This window comes from Ornithodoros turicata, chromosome 4, assembly GCF_037126465.1.
Source record: "Ornithodoros turicata isolate Travis chromosome 4, ASM3712646v1, whole genome shotgun sequence".
NCBI lineage: Eukaryota > Metazoa > Arthropoda > Arachnida > Ixodida > Argasidae > Ornithodoros > Ornithodoros turicata.
The window spans coordinates 7,941,035-7,967,664 of NC_088204.1; the positions used below are offsets into that span (position 1 = coordinate 7,941,035).

A 26,630-nucleotide genomic window follows, 5' to 3' on the forward strand; every position below is an offset into this window, starting at 1 on the left:
ACTGTTCGCTGGCACTACACACACACCGTTCTCGTAAAGAACGTCATCATGTTCTGCACGCTGTTAACATAAGCAGAAGTGTACTAATAGGATAATGACATAGTTAAATACCTTCAAGCGTCTATTCGTAGGAGATAAAAATATTGGCCAATTCAGAGGCTATTGATGGAACAACAACAACAACAACAAACAAGTTTGTTTGTTTGTAAGGGAAAAAAACAGGAGAAATTGACCTTGTAACCCGATTTGTTCTGCTACTCCTAACAAATTCTCGCTCCCCCCAAAAAAACAAAAACAAAAACTTCTCATGTGCCCTATTCGCAAGTTCGCTATTCACTATGCACATGTTCGCTATTCAGAAGTCCACTATTCACATGTTCACTAGGAATCCACTATTCACATGTTCACTAAGAGTCCACTATTCACAATTATCCACTATTCACATGTTCACTGGGAGTCCACTATTCACATGTTCACTAGGAGACCACTATTCACATGTTCACTAGGAGTTCACTATTCATATGTCTACTAGGAAACCACTACTCACATGTCCACTAGGAGTCCACTATTCACATGTTCACTAGGAGACCACTATTCACATGTTCACTAGGAGTTCACTATTCATATGTTTACTAGGAAACCACTACTCACATGTCCACTAGGAGTCCACTATTCACATGTTGACTAGGAGACCACTATTCACATGTTCACTAGGAGACCACTATTCACATGTTCACTAGGAGTTCACTATTCATATGTTTACTAGGAAACCACTACTCACATGTCCACTAGGAGTCCACTATTCACAATTATCAACTATTCACATGTTCACTAGAAGTCCACTATCCCAAGACCATGCGCAGAGAATCCTAAAAGGTTGTGTCCATCCCACAGCTCTGAACAAATTTCACAAGTGCCGCCAGGGCTGCATTCATCGTGTTCGGTGGCCAACAACAAATACGTAATGATGATGCAGTGGGATGTTTCGCCGCCGAGGCGGCACCCTATCCCATTGCTCGAGGGAGAGAGGATGGTTGATAGAAGACTGTTATATTCCTCTATGCTTTTCGGAAAATAATAATGTTTTAATCTATTATCGCATTATTCCTAGCATACTTACATAGAAGTAACAGCAAAAATATAAAACACTGAAGCTTTCCTTTAATGGTTACAAGCTTTCATGCAGTGGAGTGCATTTCGTCAGGTACCTGACGTTTTTTGTACCTGACGAAATGCAGTCCACTGCATGAAAGCTCGTAACCATTAAAGGAGAGCTTCAGTGTTTCATATTTTTGCTGTTACTTCTTCCAAGTGGACCTTGACCCCCAACCCTCTACATTCTTCATACTTACATAGCATATATTCGTTCTACACATACCTATATCAATACGTCTGAAGTAGCATATTATCAATATTGCGTTTCTTGGCACTATCTGCTTTGTCCCCAGATCTTTCCAAGATTTTCACCACTTCAGAAATCAGTTCCGGACACTCTCTCATACCTTCCTATAGATGTATCCTGCAGAATACCGGTTAAATATTAGGTCAGATCAAATCAATCGATATAGGGCTGAGAATGTATCCACGAGAACAGGTATACATATTTTCTTCTATGCAAACAAGGAAAGGCTTCTAATATGGCCAGAACGAGACCCGCGTCGTCTCATGCGGCACCTGGCAACAGCGTTCTTTTCTCGGTCGGGACAAGGCAGCGAACAGATGGGTTGATATCCTCTGACGTAGGTAGAAGGGCAGCGAAGGTGGAAAGGAGATTAGAATGTCAGCGCCCAGCAAAGCCTAGGATATCGTGTGCCATGTCAACCGGACCGCGTGGATATGGGTGTAGCACACACCTCAGATTGCTTCGTGGTCCGCTTTTTTTCCCCTCTCCATCCACTGCGTTATTAAAGACAAGGATATTTTTTTATGTTTTGTGCCGGAACAAAGGACTGATGCTTACAGTACTGATGTGTATTACGGAACGGATAGAATGGTGTTTTATGTTTAGAATGAATGAATAGAATATGTTTAATACCCCTGCCACACAGGCAGTCTTCAATGATCATCGAAACCAACGGCCACTGAACATGCGTGTGGTGCCATCTAGAGTGTAATGCGTCAACCTGTCAGAGAGCATTGAATCCAATGCTGTTTGAGAAGTTGACACGTTACACGCTAGGTGGCGCTACGCACATGTTCAATGGCCGTTGGTTTCGATGTTCATTGAAAGCTTCCCGTGTGACAGGGGTATTAGGTACCGCGTTCCCCGCGTATTCCCCGCATTCTACCTGGAAACGAGGTGAGGGAAAAACGAAAATGTGATGCCCCAAGGGTAGAACAACAACAATACCAACTGATGATGATGAATGATGATACCAGATGATGAATGGGGACTTTCATCGCCCCACCATTTTCATGGGGAGTTTCGTGGGGAGTGCGACCAGGTACCGGCATTTTCGTAATGTGCCGAATAAAAAAAAAATATTCGGCGAGTGTTTTTCGGCATTTTTCGGCAAATGTCGAAAACGCGGATCCCTATTTTTACGTTATACCGAATTCTTGACTTTACATGTCAGGTGGTAGATCGCAGCCAACGGACTCACTAGCTCACTGCTAACTCACGACTTACAACTCACGTATTGAAAAAAAAATAACGAAAAGAAAAAGAAACACTTCCTATATGTTAAAAGGGAAGGACACGACGGGATAAGCACGTGTACCCGTTTTGTGAAGTTAGTAACCCTTTCGTGGTCATATAGCTTTTGGGTATTTTGATAAGACGTTGTGATCAAGTATTAGGAAGAATCATTTTTAGAGCTTCGTGGATTCTCTATGAGCTGACGCAAAATCGAGTCCGACAGCTTATGTTATAGTTGATTGCCAACAGCATGAAGCGTAAAGCGGCTATTAAATTTCGTCCGAAAACGTCATATATGTACGTCGTACAGACAAGATAAATCAGCAAAATTATTGAAATATAAATTGAAGGAGAGTGGCGCCAGTACCATTCTATCAAAAGAAGCTGTGCAAGTGAAGATGCCCAGAGGTTTCCACATTTCCTTTGTGGACGGCTCGCGTCACTATCCATTGTTGTCGCTGACCAACTATGAGACTTGAGTGGCGAAAAAAAGAGGGAAAAGAAGTCTATCGTCCTCTCGGATCGTCGGGCTTCACTGCGCAGTTTGACTCCCTTGTGGATGGCACGCTCTCATTTCAAGAATGGCGTTCGGTCTTCGTATAGATCGACGGGAATAGTGATTCCCTATAGGGAATCACTCCTTATATTTTCTTCCCTGATTCCACAATTGATTCCCTATATTGATTCCACATGATTCCCTATTAGGGAATCACTCATAAAAAAGGGTGTAGTTTAACTCATTTTCCTTGCCACATTATCACTCCCTTTTGGAGAGTAAAATTACTCTAAAAAAGGAGTCTCTTCACTCTCTTCAGGGAGTGAGGAAACCCTTTCACTCCCTACTGGAGCGTAGTTGTACACTCCAAGGGGAGAGATACATGTGGCAAGGATGTACTCCCCAAAAAGGAGTTACGGTACACCTTTTTTTTTTTAAAGAGTGTACTATAGGGGCGTCGAAAGCACATAGGAGCACGAAAATAAACTACGCACGAAAAAAAAAATCTGATGTACTGTTACGAGCCTCAAAGAAATACGAAAGGAGATCTCGACGTGTACGCCCATGTATAACACGTACGCATTAATGATGACTGTCACAAAAAGGTGCACGCCCTGCTTTTTCCGCAAGCCAGACGGTTCACCGTGTTACGTGGTGAAGCTCGACATACTTCCAGGAGACTCAAACGCGTGCCTTATATGTACATATATAGGGTTCCGCGTTTTCGGCATTTGCCGAAAAATGCCGGGAAAAAATCGCCGAATATTTTTTTAATTCGGCATGTTCCGAAAATGCCGGTACCTCATCGCACTTTTCTTCACCTTTGTGTTCTCAATGTCCTCCTGCCAACAACAACAACAACAAATGAAAGAGAAGCCAAGCCAAGTCAAGCTGCTCTACTTCCATAGTCCTTCTCCCTTACGATTACAGCTACCGATTTTTCGGCATCTATTTTTGGCACGAACGTCTTAAAATACCGAAAATATTCGAATTTGTGAAAACTTATAAATGCCTAAAAACACCAGCGAATCTCCCGAGGAATAAACGCCGAAAACGCGAAACTTACATACACACAGCGGAATCGGCGACGAACAACAACACGCATGGGCCTACCGCGGGTATACGTTGCCTATTATAGCGACGGGATGTGCATGTTCGCCTTCTTAAATCGGAAAGGTATTGGTCGGAGAGGAGGAAGGATAGATCCGCCCTTCCCTTTCACGTCTGACGAGCTCTAAAAATAGCCTCGATAGCATGCTGGACAGCGCCCCTGATATTCACTGGTTGGAGGATGGCTTTGTACCTTCTTTCTTTTCCTCAAGACCACACCACAACACGCCGAGGACAAAAAGAAAAATGCCAAAATAAAATAAAACGAGAAAGACCAGTCGTGTTGAATGCGTGCTCCCGTCGTCAATGACACGATTGCGTGACGGCTTTTTTCCCCTTCCTCTTTTCCATGTAATCGATTCGAGTACAGCTTTTCTTTTTTTCCTTTTTATTGGCACGACGTAGTGACGTAAGCACAAGATCCATCCAATCGTGACGTAACCTCTTGAAAGTGTTCACCACAGAACGGGCTGAAGGCCAACCATTGTACGGAACGATACCCTTATCGCTCCCGATTCGTGGAAAGCGTGGGACGCACACCTTTTTGTGACAATTAACGTACACTCTAAGAGCAGATCTTCACCGCATAGCGCAGTGTACACCAGCCGTTGCCACGAATAATAGGGTTATCACATCTGATTCGAAGAGAGAGAGGGGGCGTACGCCTTTTTGTGGCCATTTGAATAAATGAAAATTACCACAAAAAGGCGTACGTCTCCCTCTGTCTTCCAACCACGAGCGATAACCCTATCATTCGTGGCAATGGCTGGCGCACAGTGTGCTATGCGGTGAAGTTCTGTTTTTAGAGTGTAACTGCATAAGTGTCACAAAGAGGCGGCGTACGCCCCCCGTTTTCAGCAAATCAGGGGAAAGAACTGTGTCACTTGAGATGATGGTTGGTTACACTCTTGGAAATGAACATCACCGCATAGCACGCTCCTAGCCAGCCATCATCTCGAATGAGATCGTTATCTGCCCCGATTTGTTGAAAACGGGAGGCGTACGTCTTTTTTGTGACAATTACGAGCAGCATAAGTGTCACAAAAAAGGCGCACGCCTCCCGCTTTGGTTGGCTGGGAGCGTGCTATGCGGTGAAGTTCATTTTTAAGAGTGTAGGACGCGCATTCCCCCAGGTCATTAGTCGTGACGTTGCCCACCTCTGTGAGGTCGACAACGGCGAGCCCTTCACCACCACCACCACCACCCCCATCATTGTTAAGAGTGTATCCCGTAAAGGTCATTTTCAAGAGTGTATCGTATCACCTTTTTTTTTCTTTATCTCGTTCACTATCACTCTGATGGTGGCGGCGGCGTAACTGCTTGTCGTACACGCTTAAAAATGAACTTCACAGCATAGCACGCTCCTAGCCAACAATGATCTCGAATGATATCGTTATCTGCCCTGATTTGTTGAAAACGGGAGGCGTACGCCTTTTTTGTGACACTTATGCTGTTCGTAATTGTCACAGAAAAGGCGTACGCCTCCCGTTTTCAACAAATCAGGGCAGATAACGATAGATTTGAGATGATGGTTGGTTAGGAGCGTGCTTTGCAGTGAAGTTCATTTTTAAGAGTGTAGTCGGACTGGGGAAGCGTCTGGGGAAAGCACAGGGAAGACACCCACACTCTAAAAATAGAATTTCACCGCGTAGCACGTTGCGCGCCTACCATTGCCTCGAATGATAGGGTTATCGCTTCTGATTCGAAGAGAGGGGGGCGTACGCTTTGTGTGTGTGGTAATTATCGTACATTCTAACTGCCACAAAAAGGCATACGCCCCTTCTATCTTCAAATAGGAAGCGATGACCCTATCATTCGTGGGAATGGTAGGTGCACAACGAGCTATGCGGTGAGGTTCTGTTGTTGGAGTGCAGACAGCACAGAACTTCAGAAACGGGACTTCACCATATGTGGTGAAGTTCTGGTGGTTCTGTGGTGTGGTGCACTCTAAAAACAGAGCTTCACCGCATAGCGCGCTCTGTGCCAACCATTGCCGCGAATGATAGGGTTGTCGCTTCTGATTCGAGGACAGAGGAGGGGGGGGGGGGGGTACGCTTTTTTTGTGTCAATTTGGAGATACGATAATTGCCACAAAAAGGCGTATGCCCTCCTCTCTCTTCGCATCAGAAGCGAGAACCCTATCATTCGCGGCCGTGGTAGGCGCACAACGTGATATGCGGTGAAATTCTGTCTCGAGACTGCGGTGATGTGGTGTGGTGTTTTTTGGCCTACGGCGTGTTCGGCACTGGTAAAACAGAGCTTCACCACATAGCACGCTCCTAGCCAACCATCATTCTGTGTCCTCTGATTTGTTCAAAACGGAGGGGGAGGCGCCTGTCTGGGACAATCATATGTCCCAGATAGGCGCGTCCTCCCATTTTCAACAAATCAGGACACGGAATGATATCATTCAGAATGATGGTTGGCTAGGAGCGTGCTATGTGGTGAAGCTCTGTTTTAACAGTACAGAACACGCCGCAGAAAAAAAAAAGAAAAAAAAAAACGGGGGTCACCTCAGAAAGGCCATATATAGTTATTGCTTGTCCGGAATAATAATAATAATAACAACAATAATAATAATGCGTATATGTAGAAAAGTAAAGTGCTATGAAAACAGTAATACTCCGTCGCTGCCCCAAGCAGAGAACACTCGAGACGGGAACGGGCGTGTTTATGTAAGAGAAAAAAATGACGAATCGCTGACCATGATGGAGAGTCGGCGGTCAAAGCTCTCCCGGCCATATCGCTTCACTCGCGATCAGTTCGTCTGGCCCAACTCTGCGACATTCGAACTTTCCTCCTCGGCGATCAAAAACATCCATTTCTGCCTCACATTTTACTGCTTTGATTCGCTCGCGAAAGTGCCACCTGTGTGGGCAGATTGAATCAGCGTGACTGTATTCCATTACTGGCAGGTGGACATGTCGCAGCTTAAAGAAAAAAACAAGAAAAACACACGAAGATTGAGAAACCGCCTCTAACAGCGTGCATTTAATGCGCCGTTTTTAACATCGTGCTTTAACGAATGGTCTGAGGTTTACCTCCTAGGAGCCTTTCTAGACCGCGTGATTGGATGTGCTGAAACTTACTCTTCTCTATTACCAAAACGAGATCCAAGATCTCTACCGTGACCAGAAAGATAATGAAGCTCTCCTTGAACAGGGGCTCATCAGCATGCTGAATCCACGAACTCCGTTTTTCTTTCTTTTTTTTCTTTTTTTTTTTTCCTCTTCGCGCTAGCCAGAAAATCTCTACACGTCTGATTTTAAGATACGAAATGCAAAACACGCACTCTTTTTCGTTTGTAAAATAATAAAAGTCAGTTTCTTTCATGTCTTCTTTACATTCCTTTTTCTCCGCACGGGAAAAGGAAACCTTGTATTCGCGACGATTCAGTACTGGGTTCGAGCATCCACGTTTACACCCGGCGCGCGCGCGCGCGGGGTGACGTTGATTCCTTTTCTTGTCCCTCAATTGAATCTCCTCTATTTCCTCAGTGCTCATTCTACTTTTTCATTCGTTCTCTGTCTTTACTTACTCGACGTACCATTCTACTTTGATCTATGCCCTTTCTCATTCCTGGCGTGTACATAAAAACGATTTGCGGGAGGCCGCTGTAGCCGATGCTCGAAAGCTCGAAATGTGTATTTTGATCGTTGCGGACGTTGCTCGTGGAGTGGAATAGCAAGGACTTGTAGCTCGCTGAGCGACGTTTTGTGTCGTTGCGACTGTTGCTGTGGCAACGACGCCGTTTCTCTCTGTCCACCTTTCGAGTGCAGTTGGTGATAATGCGACTGCTAACAAATGGGCCCCGCTCTACGAAGCACATTATCATGAGGTCGTGCTTCTTTTGTTGTTGTTGCGTCTGTTGACGGCGATGCAAAATGATGGCAAAGGCAGACCGCCGTGGAGCGCTCATTATGAAATTGAGATTCGTTAATGTTAGGTTTTGCCATCGTGGTGGGAAATTTTGCTTTCTTATTTTATTCCTCTTCTTTTGTTCTTTTAATAAATCGTTATGAAAAGAAAACCAACTAACGTTTACCTATGTAAGGCGTACGTTCGAAACTGCAAAAAAAAAAAAAAAGAATAGAAGAAGAAGAAAGATAAATAACGGTTAGGAGCTTAGAAGCTTTTTTTCCCTCCTAATTTATTAAGGACGAGACTTTCGTGCATGTCAATGCACTTCTTCAATTGAAATTTCATGAAACTGCACATCTTCTGAAGAAGTGCACTTTCGTGCGCCCGAAAGTCTCGTCATTAATGCAGGAAAGTCTCGTTGTTAATAAATAGATAGATGCTCCTAACCGCTTTTTCCTTTTTCATATTGAAGTACTATCCTGTCGACAACTTGAAATTGTGTTTACGCTTGTTGTAAGGCGACGAAGTTCTGTTTCTCAACTGTATACAGTTTCAAAACAGAGAGTGGGGGTAATGGCAGGATAGACTCGTCGTTGTTGGCCACACAGAAGTGGGCGTCGTCACGACTATAGCCGTTTAAAAACAGAGCTTCACCGTATAGCACGCTCTTGGCCAACCACCATCCTGAGTGTCATCGTTCTGCCTCCCGATTGGTTATAAACGGGAAGCTGACGCCTTTTTTGTGACACTTACGCAGTTATGCTAATTGTCACAGTAAGGCGTACGCCCCTTACTTGTCACAAATCGGGAGCGATAACGATATCATGCACTCTTAAAAAATGAACTTCACCGCATAGCACGCTCCTAGCCAACAATGATCCCGAGTGACATCGTTCACTGTCCCGATTTGTTGAAAACGGGAGGCGTACGCCTTTTTGTGACACTTATGCAGAAATGTTAACTGTCACAAAAAGGCGTACGCCCCGCGCTTTCCACAAATCAAGAGTCATAGAGGTATCACTCTCTGCAATGGTTGGCCTTCGGCGTGCTATGTGGTGAAGTTCATTTTTAAGAGTGTACCGTGCAACGGTTATCTTTCAGCGTGCTATGCGGTGAAGCTCTGTTTTAAGAGTGCAGATGAGCTTGAGCGTGTCAACCTCTGTGAGGTCGACAACAGCGAGTCCTTTCACCCCCCCCCCCACCACACTCTTAAAAATGAACTTCACCGCATAGCACGCTCCTAGCCAACCATCATCTCGAATGATATCGTTATCTGCCCTGATTTGTTGAAAACGGGAGTGGTGCGCCTTTCTTTTTGTGACACTTGTGCTGTTCATAATTGTCACAAAAAAGGCGTACGCCTCCCGTTTCCAACAAATCAGGGCAGATAGCGATCTCATTCGAGATTATGGGTGGCTAGGAGCGTGCTATGCGGTGAAGTTCATTTTCTAAGAGAACACCACCGTGCAGTCACACGCTGTGAAAGCATGCACGAAGTGACATGCCGTGACAGACAAATAAGTAAAAAGAAAAGGAAGGAGCAAAGTCACATCGCGCAATGTTTTACGTGTTTACGTCGCAGTGCCAGCTCAAGAAAACGCGCTGCGCTTGCATACTTCCATAATTGATTTTTCTAGAGAGCAGCTTCTTGTTTATACAGCGGTTCATTCATTCTGCAATGCTCCTCATAAACGGTGAACGACGAGCCTTTCGGGGAAAATTAAACGTTGAACAGCGAAACGTGCAGTGTGTATCTATAGTGCATTGCACGTCTGGAAAGGAGCATGGAGAGGAAGCATGGTTTCGAGTCATGTTAGATGTCACTTCCATGTTAAGATGCACGCGGTTTGAATCCCGCGAATGAGAGGTGACGAAAATGACCTCATTACGCGCACACCGCCGCATATTTAAAAAAATAAATAAACAAACAAATCCCCATATGCAGAGAAACTGTGCACGCGGCGAAAGAGCGAAAAACTCAAAAAAGGCTGTTTTTTCTTTCTCTCGTTCCCAACAGTTTGAAACTTTGGCAACAAACACCCTCCGCGTTCCTTCCGCCCCGGAGTTTCTGGGCCTTTCCCCCTCGCCACATGTTGCGAAATTACCTCCTCTCACACCCCACGAGCCATTCAGTGTACGGCGTATACACTCTACTTCGGGCTCTTTCGTGGCGACCCCCAGCTGCGTTCGTCTTCTGCGGGGAGCTCCCCTGTGGGTGCTGCATCTGTCGCGATTTTTATCGTGCTTGTTACGGACTTTTTTTAGGTCGTTATCTCGACCGCGAGTGATTGTCGCGCTGATGAGGAACAAGCGCGGCGTCTGCGGTGCACGGAAGACTTTGGATGACGTCGAAAGTTTGGAAAAATGTCATTGGACCGAGTGAGCTTGAAGTGAAGTGAAGTGATGATGGAGCCGAATTCGAGACGGTTGAGCATGGCCTTGTGCCCGCAGTATAATAGGGTTTTGGTGGACTCGAATAACGTGACGTTTCGGATCGCAAAGAACGGTAAGGGTGCAATTTATTTGTACGTTTTATTTTTTATTTTTTGTTGTTTTTTCACGTGGGCGGTGCGCGGAGGCTTGTGTACATACAGGGTGCTTTCGAAAGAAGGTATGTCGACGTAACCGGTGGCAAAGCAGGCATCGAGGTGTACACTGATGGTGATGGTGATGGTGATGTGATAAGGAAAAAAAATGGGGATGTGAGTTTCGATGAAGTCGAGCTGGCCCTTCTGGTGTACACTGGAACGTACTAAACGTATTGGTCCCTAGTGATGCGATTTACATTAATTCGGTATCGGTCATCAAGATATCGCGTGTGATAGGGTGCCGGGTGGCATGATAAGGCTAGCTTTCTCGAATGAAAGAAAGCCTGTTGCGTTTATGGGGCAGTTAGAACGCATTACGCCGTAGAGATATGCGAATCTGTGTTCTTAGATCACTTGCGTACTGTAGTGCGTTTACAGTATGACAACGACAACAACGTTTTTATTGTCCTAATTTGAAGGAGTTCTTCAGGAGTCAGGAGTGTATCAAGTAACTGTCCTGAAATTCGAATACTCCGTATTTAAGTATGTCCCGGATTCATAATTCCCGGATGCCCGTGCACGTCCCGGATTCAATGTCCCGGATTTGCGTGCGGATGTCGCGCAGATATGCTGCCCCAGTTGATTAGATAAAGACTGAAGACTTCAAAAGGTGCCTTCCAAAGAATGCTGTTTCAGCTGCATTAGATATGTCCAAAGAAATTAGATTTCAGTGAAATAAGGACCTCGTACCGAGGGATCCGATTTCTATAGTTTTCCTTTTTGCTGTGCACTTGGCGCTTTCCTTTCTTGTCTGAGGGCCACCGGTCTCCTTCACGAACTGTAGGGATTTCCTTCCCTCGTCATCCTTTCATATGAACCTTTTTGGAATTGCATCTACACTCTTAGAAAAAAGGGTAGAGCAGTTATACCTTTTAGGAGGCAATAGTTGTCGCATATGTTGTGCCTAAAAGATTGCAAAGTTCTACCTGCTACTTCACTCTCTGCCACTATAACTATAACTATAGAAGTTAGCACCCTTTCACACCCTTTTTTCTTAGAGTGTAGGAAGTACTACAAAGAAAGAGATACACACGTTATCATGATGCATGCATTCGTTTCTTCTTAAAGCATAACCTTCCTACGCTTCCACCGGCGACTTTGTCATCGTATCATGTCGAAACACGTGGTATACTTTTCTTGGCAGAATCTTTCATATACATAACGATGACGTTGTGCGAGTGCCACGCAATTGTCGCTGAAAAAAATAAAATGAGCACACGGTTGCCAGATCCTCTCGTCAATGTTTTCGTCTGTCACCCAGAAGCCACGGATGGGTCTCTCCGTTAAATATAGCGCCCGAGCATCTCGTCGTCTCTCCGCGAGGAAAATGTGCCGCCCTTGGCATGAAGGAATGGCACGCGACCGACTGACTCGTCACCTATATTCATGCCCTCTCCACCTCTTTTCTTTCTTTGACAGTAATAATCTTTTTTTTTTCTTCTTCTTCTTTTTTAAGGCTTCGAGCATGTGTAGCACCGAGGGTACCGCGCTTGCGGATTTATAAAGACATCTCCTCCGAAGTGTGCTGTTAGAACTAGGAATTTACGATCAGGATACACTGATCAGGATCACTGCTTATTATAGGATTCGTTTGAGGGGATCGCTGTTATGTGCCTCGTATTGCATGTTATGTTATTACACGTTATGGTCGTCCCTGACAGCAGCTTGAGGGGGGGGAAAATCAGTTCAGTTTAATTCAGCTTTTCACCTACAGGACATCTCCCTGTGTAGCCTCTTTCTTTTTATGCGTATCTCCTCTATGCACTCTTAAAGCAGAACTTCTCCGCATCAGTCACTGATTGCCAACAATTGCAACGAAATGATACCGTTATCAATACTGATATGTGGAGAACGCGGTACGTACGCCTTTTTGTGATCACCATACACTCTTAAAAATGAACTTCACCGCATAGCACGCTCCTAGCCAACCATCATCTCAAATGATATCGTTATCTGCCCTGATTTGTTGAAAACGGGAGGCGTACGCCTTGTTGTGACACTCATGCAGAAATGTTAATTATCACAAAAAGGCGTACGCCCTCCGCTTTTCACAAATCAAGAGTGGTACAGGTATCACTCCGTACAATGGTTGGCCTTCAGCGTGCTATGCGGCGAAGTTTTGTTCTAAGAGTGTAGTCAAAGTAATCGACGTCGATCACTTTGCGTCTCGCTTGTCATTGGTCGTGAAGAAGGTGTGAAGAACAGAAATGAATGTCACGAGCCCTCAACCAATAGTCGAGCTCTTAGTCGTGCAATCTTTGTGATAAAGTAGCAGGATCATGTGCTCGACTACTGGTTGAGGGCGCGTGACAACCGTCTCTGTTCTTAACGCCCTCTTCACGTGACGACCAATGTCAGGCGAGACACAAAGTAATCGGGGTCTATTACTTTGATGAGAATAGGGCCCCCTGCACTCTTTCAAAATGAACTTCACCGCACAGCGGGCTCCTAGCCAACCACCATCCCGAATGACAACGTTCTCGCCCCTGATTTGTTGAAAACGGGAGGAGGAGCCTATTTTGTGCCGTGCATAATGAGCAAAAAAATAGGCTCCTCCTCCCGTTTTCAACAAATCTAGGGCGAGAACGTTGTCGTTCGGGGTGATGGTTGGCTAGGAGCGTGCTATGTGGTGAAGTTCATTTTTAAGAGTGTAGCCAACCATCATCACGGATGATATCGTTATCTGTCGTGATCTGTTGAAAACGGGAGGCGTACGCCTTTTTGGTGACACATATGCTGTTCATAATTGTCACAAAAAAGGCGTACGCCTCCCGTCTTTAACAAATCACGACAGATGACTACATCATTCGTGATGATGGTTGGCTAGGAGCATGCTATGCGGTGAAGTTCGTTTCTAATAGGCCATACGTGAGGCCGACAACGGCAAGCCCTATCACCACCACCACCACCACCATCGTTTCTAATAGTGTAATCTAATAGTGTAATAATTGTAATACACTCTTAAAAATGAACTTCACCTCATAGCACGTTCCTAGCCAACCATCATCTCGAATGATGTCGTTATCTGACTTGATTTGTTGACAACGGGAGGCGTACGCCCTTTTTGTGACAATTATGAACAGCATAAGTGTCACAAGAAAGGCGTACGCCTCCCGTTTTCAACAAATCAGGGCAGATAACGATATCAATCGACATGACGGTTGGCTAAGAGCGTGTTATGCGGTGAAGTTCATTTTTAAGAGTGTAGTGTAGTCTCTAATCTAATGTATACGATCTGTCCATGAAGACAATCAGCCAAAACCACCTTACAAATCCACCTGCCCTGTGAGCATTGCGGTACCTAAACCTAACCTACGCTAAACGATAAGTACACGAGCAAACCTGTCTTGTTCAATCGCACCCACTCGATAGTAGCTTTATTAATTAAAGTCCCTCGCGGGCATCATAAAAGCTCGTGGCGGAAAAGACGCACGGGAGCAAGGCATTACTGTTTCGGATCCTTTGTGTCCCTCAAGAAGCGTTTTGCATGTTTTATTATTCATTACCGCAGCCGTCGTCTTATTAATTAGTTTTCTTTATGCCTAATTAACGACCAAGACAAAGCTGCCTCCCTCGCTATCTCTCCCCTGCACACGAACGGAGCAGGTGACGAGTTCCAACATCGCGCAGTTTTCCCGTATTATCTGTTTTATTAGTTTTATTAATTCACGCTTTTTTTTTTATAAAACTCGCCTATGAGATGATGATGACGGATGAGCAGCGCCTTCTACGAAGCGCTAATTTCGAGTCGATAACTCTGGAGAGTGCTCAGTTTTTACATCATTTTTATTGCCTGCGCGATCCGCTGGCCAGCGTCATTTAATATTAATCTCGTGTTCGTGACCGTCAAAGGACGAAATTTTTATTAAACGTTACGGTGGAGCGAGATTATACCCGCCACTTCAAAATGAAAGCCATCTTGGGGTTAGACATACCCAACTTTGGCTACCCGCAGTTCGCAGAATTATGCCACGCAGATTTGCCTATTTCTAATATCGTTGATTAAGTTTATGTGCGGAAGATATATAGCGAAAGTGATTTTTGATTATACGGCGCGAAGATATCCCGACTGATGACGTGCAAGGTTGATATTTATGTCGTTCGATCATTCTGACAGCTATTTTTGTAGCTGCAACGTAATGCGGTGATATGAACCCATTAGCGCGACTGGTCTCAAGCGAAACTTTTTTTTTTTTTTTGCATTGAGCATTGATAATACTGAGCTTGAGCTTGAGAAGTTGTAACATAATGTAACCTTTTCAAAATGAGTAAGCTTATGCGAACAGTTGTCTGCTTTAAAAGTACACCCTTAGAAATGAACTTCACCGCATAGCACGCTCCTATGAACAGCAACGCAATTATGAACAGCGTAAGAGTCGCAAAAACTTTGTACGCCTCCTGTGTGATGTGATGTGATGTGAATAAAGTAAAAAATGTACGGCTCCTGTTTTAAACAAATCAGGGCAGATAGCGATATCATTCGAGATGATGTTTGGCTAGGAGCATGCTATGCGGTGAAGTTCATTTTCAAGAGTGTAGGAGCGTGCTATGCGGTGAAGTTCATTTTCAAGAGTGTAGGAGCGCGCTATGTGGTGAAGTTCATTTTTACGAGTGTAGAGTGTGTAACTGAAAGAGCCACTTACTGTTTCAGCTCGGAAATACTTGTATGCACTTTTAAAGCAGAACTTCGTGGCATAACTCTACACTCTTAAAAACGAGTTTCACCACGTAGCACGCTCCTAGCCAACCATCATTCCGAATGACAACGTTCTCGCCCCTGATTTGTTGAAAACTGGAGGCGGAGCCTATTTTGTGGCACTTATGCTGTTCATAATTGTCACAAAAAAGGCGTACGCCTCCCGTTTTCAACAAATCAGGGCAGATAACGATACCATTAGGAGATGATGGTTGGCTATAGGAGCGTGCTACGTGGTCTCGCAGGCTACCGTCATGCCGAATAGCATGGTTCTCTTCCCCTGATTCGTTGAAAACGGGAGGCGTATGCCTTTTTGTGACACCCGAAGTCGGCCCAGGACGCACATTCTCACAGGGCGTCTGTCGTGACATTGCCCACCTATGTGAGGCCGACAACGGCGAGCCATTTCACCAGCACCAGCACCACCACCTCCCACCCTGTGACACCTATGCAATTACGTTAATTGTCACAAAAAGGCGTACTCCCTCTCGCTTTCCGCAAATCAGGAATGATATAGCGGTATCAGTCTGTGCAATGGTTGGCCTTCAGCGTCACGAAGTTCTTTTTTAAGAGAGTAGCTACACTTACACAGCTTAAGAGAACAGCTTACAACTCTCTATGTCTTCGTTATCGCCGCCCTTGTCTCGAAAGGCAAAAATAAAAAATAAAGAAAATACCCTCTACACCCTTGATGACAAGATAAAGTCTCGTTATCGGTGCCGTCTAAATGTCGTCTGCGTCGATCAAGCGACGCGAGAAACGCCGCGCACCCCGGGAGTCTGGGCTGACAGCCAGAAGTCAAACATCGATTCTGATCAATCAGTGGGAGCTCTTATGCAATGCCATCTGGCTGCCCCGTGCATCACCCGTTGGCTCGGCTCAAAATATTTCCTCTCCCGCGAGCCGTCTCAAGGATATACAACTTGTCTCTCCAATACCGCCGGCCCGCTTCTGTGTGTGTGTCTTTTTCCCTTAAGGCTCTGTTTGCTTTCAATACGATTTTGAAAAGGTCAGCCTGACCCGTTTACATTTCGTCTCTTCGTCTTGCGTATATATATATTTAAATTAAAATAAAATAAAAAGGAAAATCAAGAAAAAGTAGTGACGGGTCGGGCAGGGTAGAACTGGCGTTTTTCGTAAATTTAAATATATTTCCCGAGGGCATGAAATGATTTCTTTCTGCGTACCTGCATTCAAAAAAAAAAAAAAAAAAAAAGGAGGGGGCCATATAATTTTATTCCTTTTGGAGACTAAATGCTAACAGCAAAAAATATAAAACACTGAATCTTTCGTTTAATGGTTACAAGCTTTCGTGCAGTGGACTTCTTCAGTTACTTCTTCCAAGTGGACCTTGACCCAACCCTCTACATTCTTCAACTGAGGCTAAATGATCTAAGGAATGTACAAACTTGTCAAGTGCGGTCAACACAAGAGGTTCTCTCTTTTGTACCTGACGAAATGCAGACTACACTCTTAAAAAAAGGATGTACTTTAACTCCTTTTTTTGCCACATATATAACACCCTTTTGGAGAGTACAATTACACTCAAAAGGGTGTCTCCTCACTCCCTCAAGGGAGTAGCATAACACCTTTCTCCCTACTGCAGTGTAATATTACTCCCCGGCAGGGAGAAGATGTTATGCTACTCCCTTGAGGGGAGTGAGGAGACACCCTTTTGAGCGTAATTGTACTCTCCAAAGGGGTGTTATATATGTGGCAAGGAAAGGAGTTAAAGTACACCCTTTTTTTAAGAGTGTACTGCAAGAAAGCTTGTACGTTGATAAACAGTACTTTCTTCTCTTTTTTTTTTTCAATATTTTTTGACTAAATACTCGGAAGTTTATTCGAAATGGAGCAACTATTTGCAATGCTGTGGAAGAAATTTCGGTGCAAGAAAAAGGATCTGTAAAAGTGGTAACTTTTCTAGTTACCACGTATAGGTCAACATAGCGTATGATAAAGGTGTAAAAGGGTGGTAAAAGGAATTATCATATAATCCAAATTGCTACAAAAAGGCGTACGCCCCCCTCGCTCACCGAATCAGAAGCGTAGGTAGCAGGTAGAACTTTGCAACCTTTTAGGCACAAGACATGCGACAACTAGGTCTCCTAAAAGGTGTAACTGCTCCACCCTTTGTTTCTACGAGTGTAGGGCAATGAAATAGGGAGTAATTGTATGCAATTTGGGGGAACTAGAAGAGTCTGTAATTGCTCCCTAATTGCACACAACGCTACGTTCTAACGAAAGGGATACTTGAAGAGTCTTCCATAACAGTGATTCCACTCTAATTTTAAATATCCGGAATTATTCTATATTAATATTCCATGTGCACGAGTAATTGGAAATACGTATAAGGCTTCGCATCGTGATGCAAATACAGTAACTATTAATCATTTCTATGTACCCAGTCTCGAAGAGATGCCCTCGTCGGTATCATTGATTATATTATGACAACACGCACGATTATATTATGTATTGAATACTAATCGCATTGTTCGATGAAATTCGACATTTGCAGACGGCTATCATGGTTCGTGTTATACTATTGGGAAAGATTCGTGTTTATTTCTATTTACTGTTTCGTCGTTAGAAAGAAGCCTTTGTCGATGTCATTGATTATATTATAACTATACCTGCCCGATTACATTATTAATTAATCGCATCATTCGATTAGTTTCAACATTTGCAGATGGCTGTTCTGTCTCGCATTATACAAGAAGGGAAAGTTTCATATTCATATCATTTTAGTTTTCAATCAATCAATCAATCATTTTTATTTCATTCATTCATATAATGCATACAATTACCGTAGAACTGAATGAACCAGAGGGAAAATCCCGGTTATAACGCTTTTCACGGACCTATATGCTTATTGTTCTTACGAGATTGATCATTCAACACTCTTAAAAATGAACTTCACCGCATAGCACGCTCCTAGCCAACCATAATCTCGAATGATATCGTTATCTGCCGTGATTTGTTGAAAACGGGAGGCGTACGCCTTTTTTGTGACACTTATGCTGTTCATAATTGTCACAAAAAAGGCGTACGCCTACCGTTTTCAATAAATCAGAGACGATAACGATATCATTCGAGATTATGGTTGGCTAGGAGCGTGCTATGCGGTGAAGTTCATTTTTAAGAGTGAAGAACCGCTCGAATAAATAAGCATTCCGTTCTAATGAAAAAAAGCACGACTCGGCGAAAAAGGAGCAACAAAAAGGAGCATTTCTTTTTCTCTCTCCACAGAACCGTATAAAGCCTACAAAATAGTATCAATTACAAACCCATCTCAATTCACCTCCGCCGCCGCCGCCGCCGCCGTTACAGACACCCACATGCTCTGCTGGTCGTAAACATCACCGTCTGCGGGCTCTGTTGCGTTTCAGTGCCGAAGAATGGCTGGTCATTGAGCTCTTGCGTGGGCGCCGTACAAGCACAGCTTCCGGAAACCCACAACTACCTATACCTGTTTTGCTTTGTGTTGGGCTGCTTGTGTTTCTCTATTGGAATCCCAAGAAAAGAGAAATAACGTTGGAAGTTACTGTCGCGCGGTGGGAATACTGTAGAGTATAAAGTATAAAAAAAAGTATAATGTAGCATGCGCTCTTCGCCTGTGTTCCATGTTCATTGCAGTGCCGGGTTCGCAGTGCTCTTGAAATAGGTGGTGGTGGTGGTGGTGGTGGTGGTGGTGGTGAAGTGGGCGACGTCACCGCATGACGCGGTCGTAGCCAACCATCATCCCGAATGGCATTGTTTTCTCCCCTGATTTAGTTGAAGGCGAGAGACGTACTCCATTTTTGTGACACTTATGCCGTTATGTTAGTTGTCACGAAGAGGCGTCCGACCCGTGCTTTTCGCGAATCAAGAGCGATGATGGTAACATGTCCGGTCATGGTTGGACTTCACTGCATAACACGATCTGCGCCAGTGATTGCGCCGAATGACACAGTAATCGCTTTTGTCTTTTGAGGGTGAGCGAGGCGTACGCCTTTTTCGTAGCAATTAACGTAACGTCACAAAAAGATGTACGCCTTCCATTCTCATGATAATAATAATTTTTGGCTTTACGTCACGAGACAGCTCTCCCATTTTCAACAAACCAGGGAAAGGGGAGGATATGATTCTGAACTATCATTCTGTACGTCTACTCCTAATTACTAATTATTATTATTCTGAAGGCTTCTGAGCATGTAGGTTCGGTCTGTGTTGACTGGTCTTCCGCTCCGATGCCAATACACGCGCGCGCGCATGTAAGTTCGGTTAGAGCGATGGTGCTGGTGATGTGATAAAGAAAAAAATGTGGGGATGTAAGGTTCGACGAAGCCGAACAGGCTACCCCAGTACGCTTACACACATAAAGTACAAACAGATGATGAGATGATGAGAAAACAAAGTGATGATGACTAGGGAAGAGCAGAGATGATGACGGAGTTCACCATGCAGTTCAAAAGTTTCGACCAAGCGAGTACCAAATGTCGGAATCGCTGGGGGCACACACAGCACACACTCAGCGAGTCATAGAGTGTCCATAAGCCCGGTTGTATGTAGAAAATCTTCATGGGCCCTCAGCGCCTTGACGGACGACGGAGGACCTAACAGTTTGGCGATGTCGAAGGCTCTGGAGTCCACACGAGAGAGGCTTGTCTCTAATACCCGTTGAAGTTCTGTATGTAAACGGTTGCTTATAACACCGCCGTGTTAGTTAGAAAACTAACTATTTGCACAGAGATTTCCTATGCACTCCAAAAACAGAACATCATCACATAACAGGCCCCTCATCCACCATAATTTGTTGAAAAGGGAAGCCGTACGGTCTTTTGTGACACTTTGCACTTATGTTAGCATGTACACTAGAAACACAGAACATCACCGCATACCACGCTCCTAGCCAGCTATCATCCCGAATGACAACGTTCTCTGCCTTGATCTGCTGGAAACTGGGGGCGTGCGCCATTTCTGTTGCAATTACGAACTGCATAATGCTACAAAAATGGCGTACGTCCCCCGTTTTCAGCAAACAAGAGGAAAGAAAGATGTCACTCGGGCTGGCTAGAAGCGTGTTATGTGGTGAAGCCCATTTTTAAGAGCCATTCCCCCCCCCCCCCCCAATTTTGAAGAGTGTACTCTTGGAACAAAACTAAATCACGCTCTTAACCGACTATCATTCCGAATAGTACTTCTCCTGGTTTGTTGAAATCTGTAGGCGTACGCCTTTTTGTGACACTTAGGCAATCATGTTAATTGTAGAAAAATAGGCATACACTCTTAAAAATGAACTTCACCTCACAGCGCGCTCCTAGCCAACCATCATCTCGAATGATATCGTTATCTTCCCTGATTTCTTGAGAACGGGAGGCGTACGCCTTTTTTTTGTGACACCTATGCTGTTCATAATTGTCACAGAAAAGGCGTACGCCTCCCGTTTTCAACAAAACAGGGCATATAACGATGTCATTCGAGATGATGGTTGGCTAGGAGCGTGCTGTGCGGTGAAGTTCATTTCTAAGAGTGTACCTCTCACGCTTTCCGCAAATCTGGACTAACAATGGAAATCCGCGAACAATGGAAATCCGGACTAACATTCTGCGCAGCACATGAGCGTGTTATGTGAGCCTACCCTCTTAAAAATGAACTTCACCGCTTAGCACGCTCCTAGCCAACCATAATCTCGAGTGATGTCGTTCGCTCGCCTGATTTGATGGGAAGGGGAGGCGTACGCCATTTTTGTGACAATTGCGAACTGCATAAGGGTCACACAAAAGGCGTACGCCTCCCGTTTTCAACAAATCAGGGGAGATAACTATATCATCCGAGATGATGGTCGGCTAGGAGCGTGCTAGGCAGTGAAGTTCATTTTTCAGGTCGGGCACGCTGGCGGACATCCTCCCCAGTGATTTTTCTGCCGAACGTTTCGCTCAAGCAAGATACCTTGTTCTTCTTCTGCAAAAGGCGGGTCTTGCTCGGTGACCCCTTTAACACTTTGCTCTCCCCGATGAACTCATACACCCTCTACGCATCTCCCCCTTCCATCTTCTATCCTCCATCTTTTTTTTTTTTTTCTATAGTCGTAACGACGCCCACTTCTGTATGGCCAACAACGGCGAGCCGATCCTGTCATTACCCCCCACCCCCACCCCCATTTTTAAGAGTGTAGGGGCCGAAAAAAACTCCGCATTTGTTGGTTCCAGTAGTAGAGAACTAAGCAAGAAAAATCGTGCCCTAATGACTGGTTGACTGGGTGGATCGTTTCCTTTGCTGTTGAGATTACCCCGTACCGCGGGTTACCAGCGACAAGAAAGGGTGGCTCTGTTAAACCAAATCCACCGCGCAACTTCTCTCGTAAAGCATCCGCGTAACGCGCGTGCGCTCCATCCTTGCCTAGGGGTAATTCGCCATTGGAGTTACATGGGCGCATACGTCGACTGAAAGCAACAGTCGATTGATCGCAGAGGTCGACTTGGGACGGTTTACGTGGCAGGAAGCGATGCGCCTTAGTCCGCAGGGCAATTCAGTCCACTCAGTCGATGACAGCTCCGCCAAGGCACTAAAGTGGTCACTTTGCAATCGCACACAGTTTTATCAGTGTGTGACTTCCTTTACTGAGCCCATAAACATTAAAGCCTTCTACCAACGGCCCAGTCGATGCCCAATGCTGCTGGCTTGAAACGCTTGCACCGGCGGGAACGTCAACCGTGTCCGTCGCCATGTTTATTTTCTGTTGTGTTGCGGGCGGAGCACGGCGGCAGATGCGGTTGTGACGTAGCGGAAACCGTCGGCACAGTCGACTTGCCCGGTTTACATGGCAAATGCGAGACGACTCCAGTCGTCTGATCTATACCCCAACGTAGCGACTTATTTCTGCTGCGTCGACGTCCCCTTTAGGTCGATGTAGGCGGGTTTACATGCAGAGGGGAGATCGACCTACCTCGCCCAGTCGACTTATGTCGCCAAGCGTCTTTTTTGTGAATACCCTACTCATCGTCATTTAAATAAAGTTGTTGTTTTGGGGAATATGTCGTTTCACAGCTGTCGCTTTTTCTCCGAACTTCGGATATTAACCGAGATACGATAAATAAAAGACGAAAAACTCCTAATCGTCGGAACATAATAAATTCCGAAAAACATCCTCCAAATATGCAACAAAAAAAAAAAGAAACTCGGAAAACCTGGAACTCTAGACGTATGTCGTATAGAAGTTCATAAAGCATTAAGTGTTATGATTTTCTCGAAGGGCGTCACCGTGGCGACCAGCCAGTGGTTCTTTGCGTGTCGGCCATAGCGATGACGTCACTTCCGTGCCCTGTCGTGGGCTTGGCACTTATAACGCGGGCTCTGTTTACGCACGTAAGACGCACAGTGTCAGAGGGGTTATTTTTGAAGAGTCTCTCTTTTTCCATATCTTTATAGCATCTATTCTGTCTCTCTTTTTGCTGCCTTCTCGGAAGTAAGCGCTAAATACGTACCTGGTTGCTAAGTTTAAACGCTTATTTCATGTCCCGTGTGCTCTTCTATTTTCGTGGTAAGGTTAGAAGCGTCAGCTCTGTCATCGTTGCGTGGAATATATACACGTGTGAGAAGTTTTGAAGGCGCATTTTCTGGACACAGGCTAATATACTCCGTTCGCACTTGCTGCCACACACAATCTGTATCGGCACTGGCTCCTGTCTACCCGGTTCAATATACCCACACCGTCCGCGCTCGACATCGACGATCCAGGTTTTCGTTTGATATCATCCGTCAGGGTGAGGGAGAGAGGAAGCCACTGCGCATGCGGCCATCCTCCTTGAAGTGTGTTATCACGTCCACGAACGGAGGACACATGTCCGCTGTGTTTATTTCGGTCTGCGGAGGCACAACAACAACAACAAATAAATTAATGATGATGATGATGATGTGCGGAAGCACACTTTGTCCACATATGTGCGCAGTACGTCACTCCCGATATTCCTGCGCCGTGCGATTGTGCTCGATACAAGACGCGGCAGCCAGAAGATATTCCGTAGCAGACGGCCGTAGCAGATGGTGTCGTCTGCTACTGCATCGTGCCCAGTGCGTCACTTCCGATATTCCTGCGCCGTGCGATTGCTCATTACAAGACGCGGCAGAGCATTTTCTCCTCCTTTTTCTTCCACTAGAATATTCCTTGCGGATGTAGCTCGCGTGGATACACGGTATATATTGTATATTCCCCAATTATGTATTGCCGTTGGCGACAGTCCGGACCCAAGCCAGAACTAAGCAAATGCTGTCACATGTTTTATGGTGGTGCTCGGGCGTCACACTGCAAGTATTTCCATTCAATTCGCGGCCAATTATTTATAATTAAATTTTATGTCCAGAGCTTTCGCTTCCACGACATCGCTGTCATTAACTTACAGTTTCTGTCCCGCTAAGCGATCCAAGACACTATAGTAGCTGGATGTGAACGTGCCTTTTGTGTTTTTCGTTTATCTCCAAAACCGCGACACTTCCACTGGAAGAAATTTCTCATTTGGCATCCGCATGCAACTTAGAGTGCCGTACAACTCTAATCTCAAAACCAACCGACAGCTACGGACCGCTACCTTTAAGTATGTACAGAAGCGAAAATTACTGTTTACCCACGAAACAAACGACAGCCAATCATGGCTACCTGCAATACGCCATTCACTCTGTTCGTCATCACTGCGAACCCATTATAAGAGAAAAAAGATAATAAAAAAAAAAACGCTGGAGCGTTATTGAAGCAGATGACGGCGCCCACTATAGTTATCAGACGGAAATAGCTATCGGAACAAACGAAACACATGCGAGGAGCACACACAAAGAGAAAAAAAAAAGCGATAGCGAACTCACAAACAGAGCCTAAGTGCCCGCCATGAAGTGGTCCGTTTTCTCCTAATCAAGGGGCTCTCTCTCACTCTCTCTCTCTATTTCGTTTCGGGAGCTCCGTAATGGAAGAAAGTTTGCCCACCGGCCACCTGGGGAAATGATGGCGCTGCAGTCGGTGGCTGACCGACATGGGAATATAGACGAGTTTCTGCTTTGTCCTAATCGAATCATCGTAATGTGCAGTCACTAACAGCGTTGTCTGAAGCAGGTTACGTAGCTATACACGGATAAGCTATTGAACGTAAGTGTGAGCCATTAGCAGCCGGGATTCGGTCACATAATTACAGACCGGAAGCTGGAGATTTTTTTTTTTTCAGACAAGGGCAATGTAATTTAATTTTGATGTACTGGTCATTATTTTTACGTCACGTACACGGTAGTAAGTACTAAGCGCGTAAGTTACGAAGTTGCAAGGCAATTTTGAGCGCGATGGTTGCCTGTAAAGCGTGCTTCACGGCGAGAAGAGTGTGTATGAAGTGTAGCGGGCTTTAAGGATATAGACAGCGTGCCTCTGGCTGGTATAGCGAGAAAGAGTGACGGTCAATGCGATGTGGCAAGAACTTGACAACGATTCTATTAGTATTGTAGTAGCGTTATCAAAATTTTAAGTTGAAGATCACATTTACTAATTTTCAGGGAGTTTTTTTTTCTTTTTTTTTTTTTTTTTTCTGTCACTCTCGCTAGCTTCAGGGAATTTTTTTCTTATTGCAAGTTCTGGAACTCGCAAAGTATCGACACATACAGTTATAAAAATGCCAATAATTATTTCACGGTTTATAATTCAGCTCACATATACTAGTTCGACGCAGGAATGATTTCTACAGGATGAAAATTAGGGACGGAGACCATTATGACCATTTCCTTAGTTAAAAGAGGGCACTGTAAGCACGAAAGGTCTCATGACCATACTGCTGTGGCATCGTAATGTATACCCCCTTTATGTGAGGTTGCGATAATGCATCGTAACTCACCACGCCTTGGTTATCACTTGAAAAAGTAAAAGAGAAAACATAAGAGCTACATCGACTGTATTTCGTGTGTTTGTTTGTTTGTTTGTTTATAAGGGAAAAAAACGAGGAGAAGACTGTATTCCGTTTCGTCTCCAACAATAGCCCGTTGCATGGCAGAAACGCGCGAGATATTTACAGCCCGATGGAGCCACGATACAAAACATTTTACTGCCCTTGTCGTATACTCTACTTTGTGAGACACTTTTCTTTTACTCCCATTGATTGTCACGCGGAATGTCTAGAGCACGTGAAGCTATATCTCATGGGACGAAAAAAAAAGCGAGTAAGTAAGTCAAAAGAGTAAACGCATGTCGTGCACGTACTAGAAGTGGAAGAGAATGAAATATGTGTTGTTGTTTTTTCTGGGAGGATGTATTGTCAGTTATTTGTTCTTGCGAATACATGGCTAATATATTGTCTTTGCTTTCCAGTGGCCGACTTCACACAGCAGTTGTCCAAACTTCACGAGCAACACGCCGAGGAACTACAACTCTTGGTCGAGACCTTTAGGAAAAGAAATTCAGAACTTAGGAAAGAAAGGTAAATTCGGCCCTGTATTGCCTTCATTTTCACGGCACATCCTTGCTCATCTATTCTTTCTGGTCGTGATGACGTCATGTCCGAACTTGATCTGCATTCGCATTTCGAGCCTATAAATCCACGGTATAATACTACACTCTTAAAAATGAACTTCACCTCATTGCACGCTCCTCGCCAACCACCATCTCGAATGATATCGTTATCTGACCTGATTTGTTGAAAACGGGAGGCGTACGCCTTTTCTGTGACGATTATGAACAGCATAAGTGTCACAAAAAAGGCGTACGCCTCCCGTTTCCATCAAATCAGGGCAGATAACGATATCATTCGAGATTATGGTTGGCTAAGAGCGTGCTATGCGGTGAAGTTCATTTTTAAGAGTGTAGATTCCTTCTGTACCTAAGGACAGCAATACATCCCCTGATTGGCAGGGTAATCCCTGTCATAAGGCACTGAAATCGGATCATGCCGCAGCCCGTTATGCAGTTGAAAGCTGCTTTTTGAGGTACAGATAAAAATCGAGCTAATCTGGATCACATTTACCAGTGAGTTTATCGTATTGGATGAGGAAGCAAATTATTACTTAGAAGCACAGAAACATTATGTCTACGGACTACCGCATTGAGTGGAGCACTCCTTCAACATAAGGAAGGTCGCTCCCCGCTATTTCGGTGTCATCGGGATAAAGAAATAACAGTAACGTGATTGGTACATGACAGAGAATCCTCTGCGAGACGCATTATCTGCCTTATAAACGTCGCCTGCAATAACAGTCGAGTCGTCTCTCCTTTGTGTCGGACTGCCACCAATCGAACAC

The 26,630-nt window shown here is 44.8% G+C and overlaps 1 protein-coding gene across 3 annotated transcripts in view; it reads left to right on the forward strand.

Annotated features, from left to right (window-relative positions):
- The window catches only part of LOC135390906 (uncharacterized), a 130,803-nt gene that overhangs the window by 76,935 nt on the left and 27,238 nt on the right, over positions 1-26,630 (forward strand). For 2 of the 3 annotated variants that reach the window (XM_064620879.1, XM_064620881.1), the window contains exons 1-2: positions 10,244-10,611; positions 25,705-25,813. In XM_064620879.1, coding sequence (XP_064476949.1) covers positions 10,509-10,611; positions 25,705-25,813 — 212 coding nt within the window. In that variant the 5' untranslated portion in view covers positions 10,244-10,508. Of the gene's footprint in view, positions 1-10,243; positions 10,612-25,704; positions 25,814-26,630 lie in introns of those variants that run through there. The other variant, XM_064620880.1, reaches the window with a different exon arrangement.